This window comes from Panthera leo, chromosome E1, assembly GCF_018350215.1.
Source record: "Panthera leo isolate Ple1 chromosome E1, P.leo_Ple1_pat1.1, whole genome shotgun sequence".
Lineage (NCBI taxonomy): Eukaryota > Metazoa > Chordata > Mammalia > Carnivora > Felidae > Panthera > Panthera leo.
In genome coordinates this window covers 29,988,408-30,002,961 of record NC_056692.1, presented here as the reverse complement: position 1 = coordinate 30,002,961, position 14,554 = coordinate 29,988,408, and the positions used below count along the sequence as shown (strand labels likewise).

The following is a 14,554-nucleotide window of genomic DNA, read 5'->3' as shown; positions in this document are numbered from 1 at the left end:
GTATGACAAACAAGAAATGTGACCTGTGCAAGGTTTCCAACACCCAAGCTGCAATTTCTCTTTTAACCTACGGGCAGAAATATAAAATGCATTCATATGAATTCTCTTTAATTCAGTTCCGCTAAACGTGTATATGTACTGAACATCATCTAGCATACACAAGGCCCAGGTCATTGAGCTGAGTAGCCAATTCAAAAGTTAGGATGGTATGAGTCTTGCCCTCCTGGAGGTCTCGGTCCAGGAAAGTGGGGCCACAAGTAACTCTAACGAAGGTAGACTATGCCGTGAGCGCTAACATGGTTCCAAATGCCACAGTGAGCACAGAGAAAGATACTTGTCCCTTTTGGGAACGTAAAAAAAGTTAAGATGCCATCTCTGAAGACTTCTGCCTTCATCCACCAGCCAATCTGAATTCTTTCGAGAGAATCCAGTCTCCTGAGAATCTTCACTTGAGTCAACTTCTTAATTTCTGAGAGTCAGGACTCCTCATCTTATGTAATTTCTCAGTGCTTCTTGGTCCATCATTTATGATGATCAGTTCCAAGTATCCCAAATGAAAGGGGGGGGGGGGGTCAACATAAAAATAGGCCTGAGAATTTCTCAGCTTATCCTTTTATCCATGACCATACCTGTTTTCCTGACTTTGTAAAATTGTATCCTACCAGGCAGACTCTTATTAGCAGCCAGCAGATAGAGACAGATTCTGTGCTAATACCTTTTAACTAAAGATATTTTTGATATTAAGATATTTTTTTTATGGAAAAAGGAGAAGGAAGAAGGGGAGGTTACAGAGGAATAAGAGAAAGAGGAAGAGTCTGCCTAAAACCCAGAGGTCATTTATCCTTTGGTACTTGGCCTCATCAACTTGTCCACTTTGACTTGTGTATTGAGCACTTACTTTATGGACTCCAGTTTTCATGCATCCTGGTGAAGATTCATATGTTTTGATGGGCGAGTATACATGCACATAGGTCTTGAAACCACTTTGAAACCATGAAGTCTGCCGGTTGCTTTATTGTCCTGATCTGAGCAAACTTTCTCTGAATTATGAATGTATGAATTATCAAATCTTAGGGTATTAATAATTTCATTTTTAAATTATTTGAAAATTCTGCTGAACATTCTTAAAGTAAACGAAGACCCCCAAATCATCTTTGGCTTCCAGTTGCAAACAAAGACCTCCCTCGAGGAAATGGCCAAAATGAATGTTGCGAATGGAGAGGGGTCCCAAGGTCTCTGTGATGGCGCATCCCCCTCCCAAACAACCCACTGGAGTCCAAATCTCACTCTCCGAAGGCATGATGAAGATCCAGTTAGTAGCCCAATTATGTAAATGCTACTCTTCATGATAAAACCCAGTGCATCAAAAAATGTAGATGGCCTTGGGGATGGTTGTAAGTGACCTGTGCTAATTCCTCTTGGAGAGATTTAGGTGAATACTGCCACCTATTGATAGGTGAAATATATGCCACAAATTCCTACTCTGACCTGACAGCATGCTAATACTTATCAGAAGAGATCTCATTACTCAGTTGGCCAAAACCTTTTTAACAGCCCTAAGTTTAAAATTCTTTGCTTATCTGTGATGAAAAATAACTTTGTTATGCTAATTTAAAACGACTCACAAATTGTATTTCTGGTAAGAGGCAAAGGAGTGAGGTACAAATGCCGTGAGCTTTGCAGTCAGAGATCTGGGTTTGAGTCTAAGCTCAGCCTCTGAATACACAGAAACAGGTTAATTAATCTCTCTGAACCTTAGTTTCAATAAAAAGTGGATAATCCTCTTCGTAAAGTGTGAGAATTCAGTGACGTCGCTGCATGCCACACAGGAAGAGGTGTTTGATAAATGGCAGCATTTGTTACTATGTTTCCACCAAGCTATTGAAGTTAACTATTTGTGATGCAATGACTGGTAATATGACAAACCACATCACGCATCAGACTCTGGTGAACTCTTCGGTGCGGTTCAATTATCCTTTGGCAATGCTCCTTGTCTCACATAGTACCTTTGACATTCAAAATTAGGACAGTGTGAACATAAATATTAGAACTTTAAGTGTGCCAATTGAGAAAATGAGGATAAATGGGCTTCATTACCAAACGTCTCCTGACTGCCCTAGAGGATCTATGGGGCTGAGCAGATAAAGAATTATGATAAAACTTTGGAGCCAAGTATAAATGGGGCTTTGTGACCTGCTGGATAGGGTTGAGGCTTAGGACCAGACCTAGAAGGTTCACATTCCTTCCTCGGCGTGGTGTGGGGGATCCCGGGCTCACACAGACAATAGGGGATTCATAGCTTGAGAATTCTAATGACGGCTGAAAGGAGGGTGGCAGCCAGAACAAGAAGACTTTTCAGAAGCTCGGACCCTGATTATCACATCGGTGCTCCGGCTGGCGAGAGGCTGGCGAGAGGCGGCATGAAGCTGTTCTTGGAAAACTTTCAGTGAAGTGTTTGTAACCTCCTTAAGAGAATCCCATTTCTCAAAAATGCAACACTGGAAAATCTCACATGATTAGTTCCGATAAACACTCTGTCATCAAATCACGGCAGAAGTCACACGGCCCATCTCGTTTTGGAGAGTCTTTTCTGAATGTCATGAGTCTGGTCTCCAAGACTTAGAGAAAAAAAAAAGAGTTTCTCAGGATATTTTGGGGCCTTTACTTTTCATCTGAAAGGTCAACTAGTGCTTAAAACAAAATAATCAAGAAATAGCAGCCTATGAACAGTTTGCACCTTTTGAAAAGGTCTGCTTTGGACTGAATAGCTCCTGCCTTCCCCCACCCCTGTTTCCTTTTTTCTTTGGGGCTTAGTAATTGCAAGGGAGGAGGAGGAAGAGTTTTACATTCATTACTAACAACTTCGCACATAATAAGCATGTTCAGATACACCCTGGGGTGTTAGTTTTCTTTTCCTATTTTTTTTTGTCTCCTTTTTAGCAGCTTTTGATAAGTAGCACATTTTATTTTTGAAAAAAGAATCGTTACTGAGCGGCCTCGCCCTAAGGAAGGTCAGGAGATTAGGGAGCGGAAGTAGGCTGGCCAGACTCTTTGCTGACCACAGTAAGGGATTGCTGCTTTCTTCCCATAATTTAATTTTGAGACTCCAATGAAAAGGCACCCCTAAAAAAAAAAATCTTTGCTGAAAAAAAAAGAGTGAAAAATCGTTAGAAAAAGGTCATCAAAAAGTGATCAATTTAAATTTATGTCTTCCAAACAAACCACACGGAACTAACCGCAGGGCAGACATGCATCTGCGGTGATCTATGGACGTTCTCAAAATATGGGCATGAATTTGCAGGAGAGAGTGGACATTGCTAGCTTCTGATGTTGGTGGGCCTTGGCCTAGTTTCACAAGTATTCTGAAATTCTCAACGTTGCACTTCACAAATCAGGGAAGAGTCCACTAAAAAGGAACCTTTGAATTTAACTGGCTCTGCTCCCTCATTTTCCAAGTGGGAAAACTGAGACCTGGTGGAGAGAAAGTAACTCGCCCAAGGTCACTCAAGGTCACCCAGCTGGTGAGAAGCAGCCTGGGGACTCAAGCTCAACACTCCTCATCCCAAACTGGAGTTCGCTCCACCAGGCTCAACAACTCTGAGATGGGAACCATGTCATGGGGAAGTCCTCTTCCTGGGGAAACTCTGTACCTGTTCCCCTACACATGGCCCTATGTGTCGCTGGCCCATCTGTCACAGCCTGAACTAACTACTTTTACAGATGTTGAATGGCTTCTTCAGAGCAGTCCAGGCACCCACATGGGGAGCATGGGGAGCATTCCACATGGCTCCCAGGATTCGGCCTCCTGCTCTTTTCTCTATCTTCAGAATGTGCATAGACCATGACTTGAATACCTATATTATCTCTGTGTTTGTGCACTGGCATTGATGGATTGTCGCCATCATCTGCCATCATGTAGGTTGAAACTTGAAAAGTCAACCTCAGCTTCTTTCTTATGCTCACATCTTCCTCCGCTCTTAGCTACACCACGGACAAGTCCTGTGAGTTCTTCTTCCAGAGTGCACCCAACTTTCAGCTCCCAATCTCCTTTTCCATAGACCCTCGCCATCAATGTCTTCCTGCTTCCAGGTTCTCAGTGCTTTGGTCCCGGGTCCATGATGGCTAGAACAGAGGGATCTTAACCCTCATCCCTGACATTCTCCTGCTCAAATCCCTGTCTCCTGTAGGAAAAAGCCCAAACTCAAACAGAACATCCACGCACACCCCAGTTTAGCCCTGACCTCTTTCTGCAGCCCACATTCCATTAGATCTTCCCATCCACATTTACTCCAGCCCAACTGGATTACTGGTTGTTCCCTAAACATGCTAGGAATTCTGTGCATTGACTCCATTTCCCTCTCTTCTTTTCAACCTCTAGAGGTCTTCATTCTGCCAGATCCAGTGCAAATGCAAACCTCTCTGTGAATCTTCCCTAAGCATCCCATAAGGAAGTACTCATTCTCTCTCACTAACTCAATCCCCTTTATCTTTGAAAAGATACCTCATCATCTTTGTTCCCCACCTCACCATAGTGCTTCATCCAGTGCTTTGCATAAATAAGGTGTTTTTCTTCATATTTACTGAGCACTCAGTACCTGCTAAACACCAGCTTGGGCAGGGGGTGTAAGGGCTAGAGGAGGAAAATACAAATGAATTAAAATGTAATCCCTGTCTTCGGGGCACCTGGGTGGCTCAGTCGGTTAAGCGTCCGACTTTGGCTCAGGTCATGATCTCACGGTTTGTGCGTTTGAGCCCCGCTTCGGGCTCTGTGCTGACAGCTCGGAGCCTGGAGCCTGCTTCGGATTCTGTGTCTCCTTCTCTCTTTGCCCCTTCCCAACTTGTGCTCTGCCTATGTCTCTCAAAAAATAAATAAATGTAAAAAAAAATTTTTTTAATGTAATCCCTGTCTTCAAAGGAGCTTCCATCAGTGAGACATGTTCACAAATAACCTAAGCAAGTGAACTAACAGTGGGGGTAGAATTGGGTGGAGGGGTAGTGCTGAGTAGGGAACAAACATGCTTAGTGTTTAGGTATTATGATATGGGTTGGGGGTATGGGAGAGGGAGGGAAAGAAAACGCAAAGCTGTTTTCAAATTGTATCTCTGTGCTGTGGTCATTATTAGAGTCCTGTCTAGGTCTGGCCAATGCAACCCATCCTTCCCCCAACCCCAGACTAATATTCCTAAAACAAGACTCCAATCATTCAACTCCTTGTTCAAATGTTTGCTATTGAATGAATCAAGCATCAAATAATTTCAGGCTTATGCTGGGCATGATGGAGAATATGTTTGTAGAGATGAGACAAAGTCTGGGAAACAACTGGAGAACAGAAAGCAAGAACGTGCTTAAAAGTGCTGGGTGCAGGCGGGGGACAAACTAAGTGTGTAATCACTATGGGCTGAGATGATCGAGAAAGGATAATCAGAGGAGGGGAGACTTCAGTGGATTGCCACCTGGCAAGAAAAATGAGATGTACTAAGTGAACTTTAGGGTTCCTTTCAATTCTCAGACCCCTGTTATTCTTTGAAATGGTTTATTCATTCATTCAACAAACACATGCTAAGCACTTCAACAAAACACTCGCTAAATATTTATTGAATGCCTTCTATGTGCCAGGAACTCTGCCAGACTGGAAATAGAGCAGTGAATAAAAGGCTTTGCACTTAACTCCTACAGTAAAATGGGAATGGCTGTTGGAAAGCAAGTTAGTGCAACAAAATGTGATAGATGTCATGATGGGCAAGTATAAGGTGCTCTAGGACCATGGTGTGGGGACCCTAACAGCCCAAGAGCTTGAAGAGTATCCCTGGGAGATGATGTTTAAGCCACGGCTGCAGCGCTGTGCATGAGTTAGCCAGACAAAAGGGACTTAAGTGTTCAAATGGAAGAATATCCTATGCAGAATTCTCGAGTTGAGAGACAGTACAGCAGGTCCACAGAACTGAAAGACATTTAAACGGGCCACAGCATGGGGGGTGAGTAGGGAGGGGTCAAGAAATGAGTCTACAGAGGTAGGCAGAGCCACACTATGGAGTATTTTGCTAAAGATGTGGGAAGGAGTTTATACTTCATTGATAAGCTTTTTGGTGACATTAAAGTATTTGGCACAGTGTGCCACAGTGGCACAGCTACTAAGTACTTAATAATACACATCTGTTGAAGAGTGGATTGAGGAATGAATGGATGAATCCATGCAATGGACATGGGTGCATGATAATGACTCCGTCTGGAGCATTTGCTCCCGGACGCGAGGCCGCTATTACTAAGGCATCATCTCCTTAGGTTTGCATGTCCAGCTGAACTCATGACCCCTCTCAGGCAGCTCCTAACCTTGGTAGAATTACCCAGTCACCTGGCTTTCCCCAGCATATGGAATTGAAGTAAATCTGCATTAAAGTCAAAGTCTTCTTAGAGATAAGGGTAAAGTTTTACCTGGCACTAGTTTAGGCTTAAGCTACAAAAGCCTGACTCTTTTCTTAATCCTTGACGAAAAAAATAGCCTTCTAGGCATGAATATTACCAAATTAGATTATTCATAGTAATGCTTCATGGACAAATAAATCTAAGGAGAGAGAGGAAGAAGAAGAAGAAGAAGAAGAAGAAGAAGAAGAAGAAGAAGAAGAAGAAGAAGAAGAAAAAGTTTCAGAGATTTTACCTTCTAAGTGAGAAAAGGAAAAGTTAAGACAATTGTGAAAAGCTAACCTGAGCCCCTCCTTTGGAAGGTTTTAGGAGTTACTGAGCCTCGCCTTGGATCCCATCCCCAGAGCTGCCATGTGTCAGAGACCCGTCAGCCACCACAGTGAGATGCTGTCTCTAGAAAGGGGGAGATTTTCAGGAATACAAGAGGTCATTCCGAGGATTCTAATTAATTACAAGGCCAAAGATTAACATAACACCCTCTTATTTATAACCAGACTTTCTCCTGATTTGCTGCAGAGTCACATTCAAAATTTGGGAGTTGATTTGTGTCCAGGTATAAATAACATACCAGAGTCAGTGCCCAGGAGAAGGGTCCAAAACTATTTCTGAAGTCATCATAACAGCTAAGCTTTCATTTGGCAGAGAGAGAATTTGAAGAGATCTTTAGAAAGATTCTTAATGCTGTTGCTAGGGACGTCGGTGTGTGTATCTCTGTACGGAGTGGGGGAGGGGTGGAGGAGGCGGGGTTTAATATGTCCTCTCAATCAGCAATGTCTCTCTAACATAATAAGCAGCCTGTGAAGGTCATTTGCCATTTTATTTCAGAGAGAAACATTAAAAATGCCTAAATAAGCAGCTTTCTAGGAAATTCATTCTGTGTGTTTCATTAGTCATGTAAAGCATAACATCATATGAAAGGAGCCAGGTGCACCCATATGTAGCCGGCATGAAAGAGACACTGGAATCTTCCTCCCAACACTGAGCCTCTTGGTGGCCTATGACCCAAATTGGCTGACTACTTCCTCAGAACCTGCTCAGACAAAAACTCTAGCAATGCTTGCGCAGTCCTTGCTGGATTGGGAGGTTTCTTAGCTCCTGCTGGGAACTTGGAAAGGATTGCACAGATGCCCTTAGGTGCAGGGATGTGGCAGTCACCTGTGTGCTTCTGGTCCCAGGAAGCTGTGGGCATAGGGGGGTGCCTGGCCCCAGGAGAGCCATAGGTCGCTTGCAGTCACAGATTGCTGGGTGGGCTCCTGGATGCTAGACAAGATTTCTTTCCCTGCAGTTGAGATAGTGCAGTGCTAACTGGCTGCCTTTGCTGCCCCTCTGCTCATCCTTGAGTGACATTCGGTCTCGTTTGCCATGAAGCTCGTTGTCCCTGCATGCCGTTCCTGATGGACCTCACGGATACAATAGGCTAAAGACACACTGAAGTCATGGCATCCTTTGACTACACATACAAGAGATTGAGAAATCAAGCCTCCTCGGGGCGACAGTCCTGAAAACACACCTAGATTCTGAGCCAAGCTGTCTCCCTTTCCCCGTCCCTCCCTGTGCATCATTGGCTCTTTTTATTTGGCATTAAGAGTAGCTCAGTGATCATGGACTTCGGCTCTTGCCTGTAGTGATCCTGTTCGCATTTTATTCTTTACACAGAATAGGAAGGAGGTTCGCTTGCTTTGCGCAGAGGCTGAGCCACAGGAGAAAGCAAAGCCAATGTGATTTACTGAATGAAAGCACTGGACAATTACCAACAACTTGTTCCTCTGCTGCCTTGAACAACCTGAACTGGTGAGTAAAATTTACTGTTGTCTTTCTTCTTATGAGTGTGGGGCTGTCTCATTCACTGATTATGTTTTAAATGTGTGTGTGTGTGTGTGTGTGTGTGTGTGTGTGTGTGTGTGTGTGTTGCTGCGGTTTAAATGATATTAAAAAAATCTGCATCTTCCAAAGTTAGCTGCAGGCAGTCCATGAAGAATGCACACAAGCACATACACAATGGTCTACGACAGCATGTACATATCCATGTGCAGAGGCAAGAATGGGGGATGGGGAAGCCCCACTTCTGATAATTAAGCATTTTGTTTGCAGCAAGCTTGAGGACATTACGTGCTCGCCTAATTGATTAGCAAGAGCTATGAAAAATAAAATACTTTTTGTTGTATAAGATCATTTTCCAATCGGGCTCCTGAGTACCTACAAAATACCTGTTGCATTGGGTAAAGATGCATCCCATCAATGCTGACAATCCTGAATATACACCCAGGCATGTTGTCTTTAATCCAGTTTAGAGGTTGGACATGCAGGGTGGGGTGCCGGCATTCTGTCCATCCTGGATGAGCGTGCCCCTAAGTAACATCCTGACTATGATGTTGAGGATGCCCACTGAGGGCACACAGTGGGCGTGCATGCAGACCCTCGCTTGAGCCACTGCTGCTTTCGTACCTGTATGCCTCCCGCCCTTTTTTCTTCCGTGAAGATGCATGCTTGGTAGGGTGCACTAGGTTCAAAGTGGGATACTGTGTCTTATTACCCATGCTGGTCTTTGGCCTCGCCAAGGCCACTGGAAGTACCATTGATAACCAAGTCTGGCTTTGCTTCTCTGCCAGGCCACAGAAATCCCTATACCCACTTGATTTCTTCATTTCCTAAATAAGATGCAAGGCAATCCCTGCAGAGGGGGAAGGCGAATGGAGAAAGCTATTGCTGTTACCCCCACCACCACGTCTTCTTAGTCTTTTGTTTGCCTGGCCACGGCAAGGCTTTACGGCAGCATCAGTCCATTTCTGGTGGGTTCGGAATCCATATAAATGTCATACCGAGTCTAATATCTTTGGTGGGCTCTGTCTGCAGTAGATCACTGGGCGTTCAGATGAAGTCGTGGTCTTGGGTGCTGACAAAGATGGATGCTGGCAGAACAGTGAGCAGCATGCTTCTCTAAATAAAGACCAAAGTTAGGAAATCTGAGAGATGGGTGAGGTTTTGCAGAGTAGAAAGTATCCCAGGCCCCTCAATCACAAGAGTAGGGTCATTCTCCCCTGTGATGTGGCTGTTCCACAAAGGATGGCATTCCAACAGAAAGGAGATGGAATTGCCTAGTGGTTAGAAAATGTCAGGATAGCAGGGCACTTTTGCTAATTCCTAGACTGTGTATCTTTAGGAATTCCCTTACTTTCCCCAGATCTCCATTCTTCCATTCTTTCCATTCTTGATTGTTTCAAAGAAGGCATGCTAAGCTCAATTAATTTATCCATGAGATACTACTTAAAGCTTTCCTGTGAAAGGATCGGTAGGTAATCAAGATCATTGTTCATACACTTTGATCCAGCGACCATGCATCAGAAACCCACAGATGAGGGTTTATGTGGGGATGAGGACATATATACCCCTTCTCCATCTAAGGCATATAGAGCACTCTGAAGGAAGCATGATAACACTCATGGAATTAGAAGGGGAAAATAGAGCTGAAAAATGGCATTTAAAAGAACAACTTCAAATAAATAGGTGATATAAATAATATTTTTTAGTATTGATCAGGAATAACTGCTTTTCTATACTTATGATGCCAAGATAGTAAAGATCTTAAGTGTTTTGAAATGAACCTTTTGGAGGAGTTAGTTCAAGGATGAGGAGAACCCATGTATATAATTTATGTACAAATTACCCCCGTACCCATGCACATGGAATTAGCAGCTACAAATGTGCTATGATTTATTTGAGGAATTCCAGAAGACCCATTGGCCAAAGAATTGTCCCATTTCTAGGATTAAGGTGCCTGAAATTCTTTTATCAGGGATTCAATTAAATATTGCTGTCTTTTATAAAACGCAAATATTCTTAGGAGGAATAACAAATTAAGACACTCATAGCCTATCATAAATGAATGCATTAAATTTTTTCTCCCTCAGGGGAAACCCAAAGGATATTGCATTAATATTATATTAATTCTTCTGCTTTCTATTTACTTCATACCTGTCTCCAGGAACTTCTTTTGTAATTATCACTTCACTCGTGATCAGAAAACTAAGGAGACTTTAGAACAAGCTATTGCCTTCTTTTTATGGGATGCTTGGATTAGACGATACCATCTAGATTTCCTCTAGGCCATCGAGAGTCATAAGTGGAAAGCTGAACTCATTATCTTTCCCCCTTTTAAATCCACTCTTCCTCCTGTATTCCTTTTTTTTTTTTTTTTTTTATTATTGGTGGAACCATTCTGTACCTAATCAGTCAAGCAGAGCTAATAGAAGCTATCATCAGGCTTCCTGATTCCTTGGGCCCCTCCATCCAATCACTAACCAAGTTTGGTCCATTTTGCTTCCTTCATTTTAATATGCCCAGCCCTCTCCATCCCCATTGTCACATGCTATAGTTGAAGTCACCAGCTCTCATGGGGGCTTTTTCAAGAGCTTATACTTTGTTGTCCCCTGTCACTGGTCCCACCACACTCCCTCCCCTTCAAACCACCCTCTAGATACTACCAGAGTGGTTCTCTAAAAATGCAAATCTCAGCCTTTCTCTAGTGCTTCCCTGTTGTGAACAGGTTGAAATCTATTGTCCCTCAACATGGCATGAAAGCTCTTGATGGTCTAGCCCTGCTATCTCTCCAGGCTTCTTTCCCAAGGTCCTAGCATGGTGGATGAAATGTACCTTTGGAAGTGTCAGAACCCAAAAGAATTCCATTGGGCCCCTGTGGGCATCAACCTACCAGGAACACTATGACATGTCCTAACCTGAGCTATCATACCTGGAATGCCCTTTCATTTCCTTCCTGCTGGTTGATCCCTCATTCGTTGTTCAACATCTTGCTCAGGCATCACTGTCTCTAACCCATTTCCCCATACCTTCTTCTGCCATGACACCTCCTGCCACTCAGCCCTCTGTGCTACTTACTGCCTTAAACATTTGAGAGCAGTGTTAAGAGGCTAAGCTCTCAGATCTAGAATCATATTGCCTGGGTTTGAATCCCAGGTCCGTCTCCTTAGTAGTACTTCAATTTCTTACTACATAAAGTGGGACTAATAATACTCCTTACTTCACAAGGCTATTATGGGAGTCAAAGAGCTGATACATATAAAGGCATTATTTTATTTATTTTTTATTATTTATTTATTTATTTATTTATTTATTTATTTATTTATTTTGAGAGAGAGGGAGAGAGAGAGCAGGGGAGGGGCAGTGAGAGAGGGAGAGAGAGATAATCCCAAGCAGGCTCCACGCTGCCAGTGCAGAACCCAATGCAGGGCTCGATCCCGTGAACTGTGAGATCATGACCTGAGCCGAGATCAGGAGTTGGAAGCTTAACCAACTGAGCCACCCAAGTGCCCCAAAGGCATTATTTTAGTCTAGTTTAGTTTAGTTTACTTATTTTGTGTGTGTGTGTGTGTGTGTGAGAGAGAGAGAGAGAGTCGGGGAGAGGCAAGAAAGAGACATAGAATCCAAAGCAGGCTCCAGGCTCCAAGCTGTCGGCACAGAGCCCAATGCAGGGCTCACACTCCCGAATGGCGAGATCATGGCCTGAGCTAAAGTTGGTCACTCAACCAACTGAGCCACCCAGGCACCCCGCAAAGGCCTTATTTTAAGTAGTGCCTGACTCAGAACGTGCTAAAGAAGTAAAAGCTATTATCATTATTCCATAATTTCACATATTACACTATTTCATACCTACATACACTTGTGTGACTGTCTTCCTTGTTAGCCTGTGAGCCCCTTGGTGTTGGTGAAATAATCAACTTGTTTCAGTTTGCCTGGGATTTTCCCAGTTTTAGCACTGAAAGTCCTACCTCCAAGGAACCCCCTCAGTCCTAGGCAAACCAAGACAGTTGGTTAACCTCTGAGGGTGTCTTCTTTACCTTTGACTTCCCAGGGTCTATCACAGGATACACAGACTACAAAGTAGATCACCCTTAAATATTTATTGGACTACAGAATCAAAATTGATTCTTTCCTCCTTCTTCTTCATAAACACTCTTTTAAACTTCAAATATAGTCTTCTTCCTGCTGTGAAGTCACCGCTGACTTTTCAAAACTTACCACTGAATAACCAGATATATTTTTTTAAATGCACAGGAACTTGAAAGGTTATTTCCACCCTGTTATATATTATCAGTGTAATAGAATTGCCCACTCTTCAGCAATCAGAGACAAACCCGTCATGTTAATAGCAAGTGGGGAATAGGAGAAGGGTCACACTTTCTTTTCTGTCTAATGACAGGCAGGTTGAAGTGTGAAGGTCCCCAGTTCACATCACAGCCTGAAGAGCAATCTTGTCTCAGTCAGAAATGTTCCCTTCGCTGAATGTATCTGTCTACCCAGCTGTCAAGAATGGCTGGAGCTCCTGTTTCTAATATGCTTTGTCTTACAACTGCTCCTCATCCAAACTGGCCCAGATCTTTTTTCACAGTACAAATATGATGAGGAAGTCCCACAACCAAGCTCCTGTGAGACAGGGACTCTGGACGTGCCAGAACTCATAACAAAGGCAAGATCTCTTCAGAATCGAGGTCTAGGAAGAAACTGACAGGCAGCCAGACCAAGCTCCCTCAGGCAGAATAATAGCAGAGTTGCTAAAAGCATGGACTTTGGAGTCAGAATTCATTTATAAGCTGTAGGATCTTGGACCTGTTACTTAACCTCTCTGGGCCTCAGTTTCCTTATTAGCAAAGTGATGATATAATAGTACCAACTTTCTCCTAGGGTAATTATTACATTTTTTCTTAGCTTGTGAAAGCAAAACCTGAGGCAAAAACCAATCATGAATGTTCTGTTGGGTATTGGGAGACACAACCTCAGAGCATCAAGAGTCAAGCCATCAAGGAAAAAAGGGAAATGAGTCAAGGAAGGAGAAAAAACAAATATAGGCGGTTTGTAACTGACCTAGCCAAGCTTCACAAGAAAACACATCTGGTGGTTTGTTTGTATGTGATTGCTTCCAAGAAGCCCTCAGAGCAATCCGCAAGGGAGGAATGGAGAAGAAATCATCTGCGGGCTGCTTCCGGTCTCTTGCCTCTCATTGGTCCGGTTTTTCACGTTTCCAGGTAGTGTGACCCAGTCCCTCAGGGTAGCCATTAGTAAAGCTGGAGCCTCCCTCATGGGTCTGGTTGGGTCAGAACTGCTGCAGCTACTGTCACAGCAAGCATGGTGGGGGCCGAGCCAGGACCCGCCCTTCGCCCGACGCAGCTGGTGTTAGAAGACAGGATAATGGTGGCAGCCAAGGCTCTCGAGTCGAGCAAGCAGCCAAAACCCAGGGAACAGGTGGTTTTAAAGTAAATCTGGGGAGGCTCCACTCTCCACAGATTATTCTTGCCATTTTGGATCTGGATTCTCCAGGCTGCTGTCACTGTTTCCTTACGGTTGGCTCCAGATATATTTACAGGCCCTCCAAAAATGTAGCTGGGATAAGCTGAAATAAACAGCAGAAGTTTTTAAGTTTCATAAAGTATAATTCATCAATTTGTTTTATGGTTTCTGTTTTCTGTACCTCTTCTAAGAAATGATCACCTCGTGCAAGTTCACAAAGACTATCTCCTATTTTCTTCTGGAAGTGTTACAGGGTTATCTGTATCAGGGTTAGGTCTATAATCGATTTCATTTGAAGTTACTTTCTATCTATGATATGAGGTAGGGATGGAGGTTTTGTTTTCGTTTTGCATATGGATATCTCATTGTTCCAGCACTATTTGTTGGAAAAAATATTTTTCCCTATTGAATTACTTTGATACCTTTGTCAAAAATCAATTGATCAGGGGCACCCGGGCGGCTCTTGATTTCAGCTCAGGTCATGATCTCACGGTTCATAGGTTCAAGCCCGCATCGGGCTCTGCGCTGACAACACAGAGCTTGCTTGGGATTCTCTGTCTCCTCTCTCTGCCCACCCCCCTCTCTTTCTCTCTGTCTCTCTCTCTTTCTCTCTCTCTCTCTAAAATAAGTAAACTTTTAAAAACTCCATTGATCATGTATGTGCATGCTATTTCTGGTCTCTCTATTCTGTTTCATGAAATTTATATGTTGTATCTTTGGGCCACAGTCTTTATCTGGAGAGCTATCCTTAAACCAGTACCACAGATCTTGATTACTGTGGCCTTGAGGCAATTCTTGAAATCAGGTAGTGTAAGTCTTCCAACTTTGTTCTTCT

The 14,554-nt window shown here is 43.3% G+C and overlaps 1 protein-coding gene across 1 annotated transcript in view; it reads left to right on the top strand.

Moving 5' to 3' along the window:
- Positions 1-14,554, top strand: part of ANKFN1 (ankyrin repeat and fibronectin type III domain containing 1) — a 299,871-nt gene that overhangs the window by 141,547 nt on the left and 143,770 nt on the right. Inside the window, exon 3 of the mRNA XM_042915828.1 lies at positions 8,077-8,211. Within this exon, the coding sequence (XP_042771762.1) occupies positions 8,077-8,211 (135 nt within the window). The remainder of the gene's footprint in view (positions 1-8,076; positions 8,212-14,554) is intronic.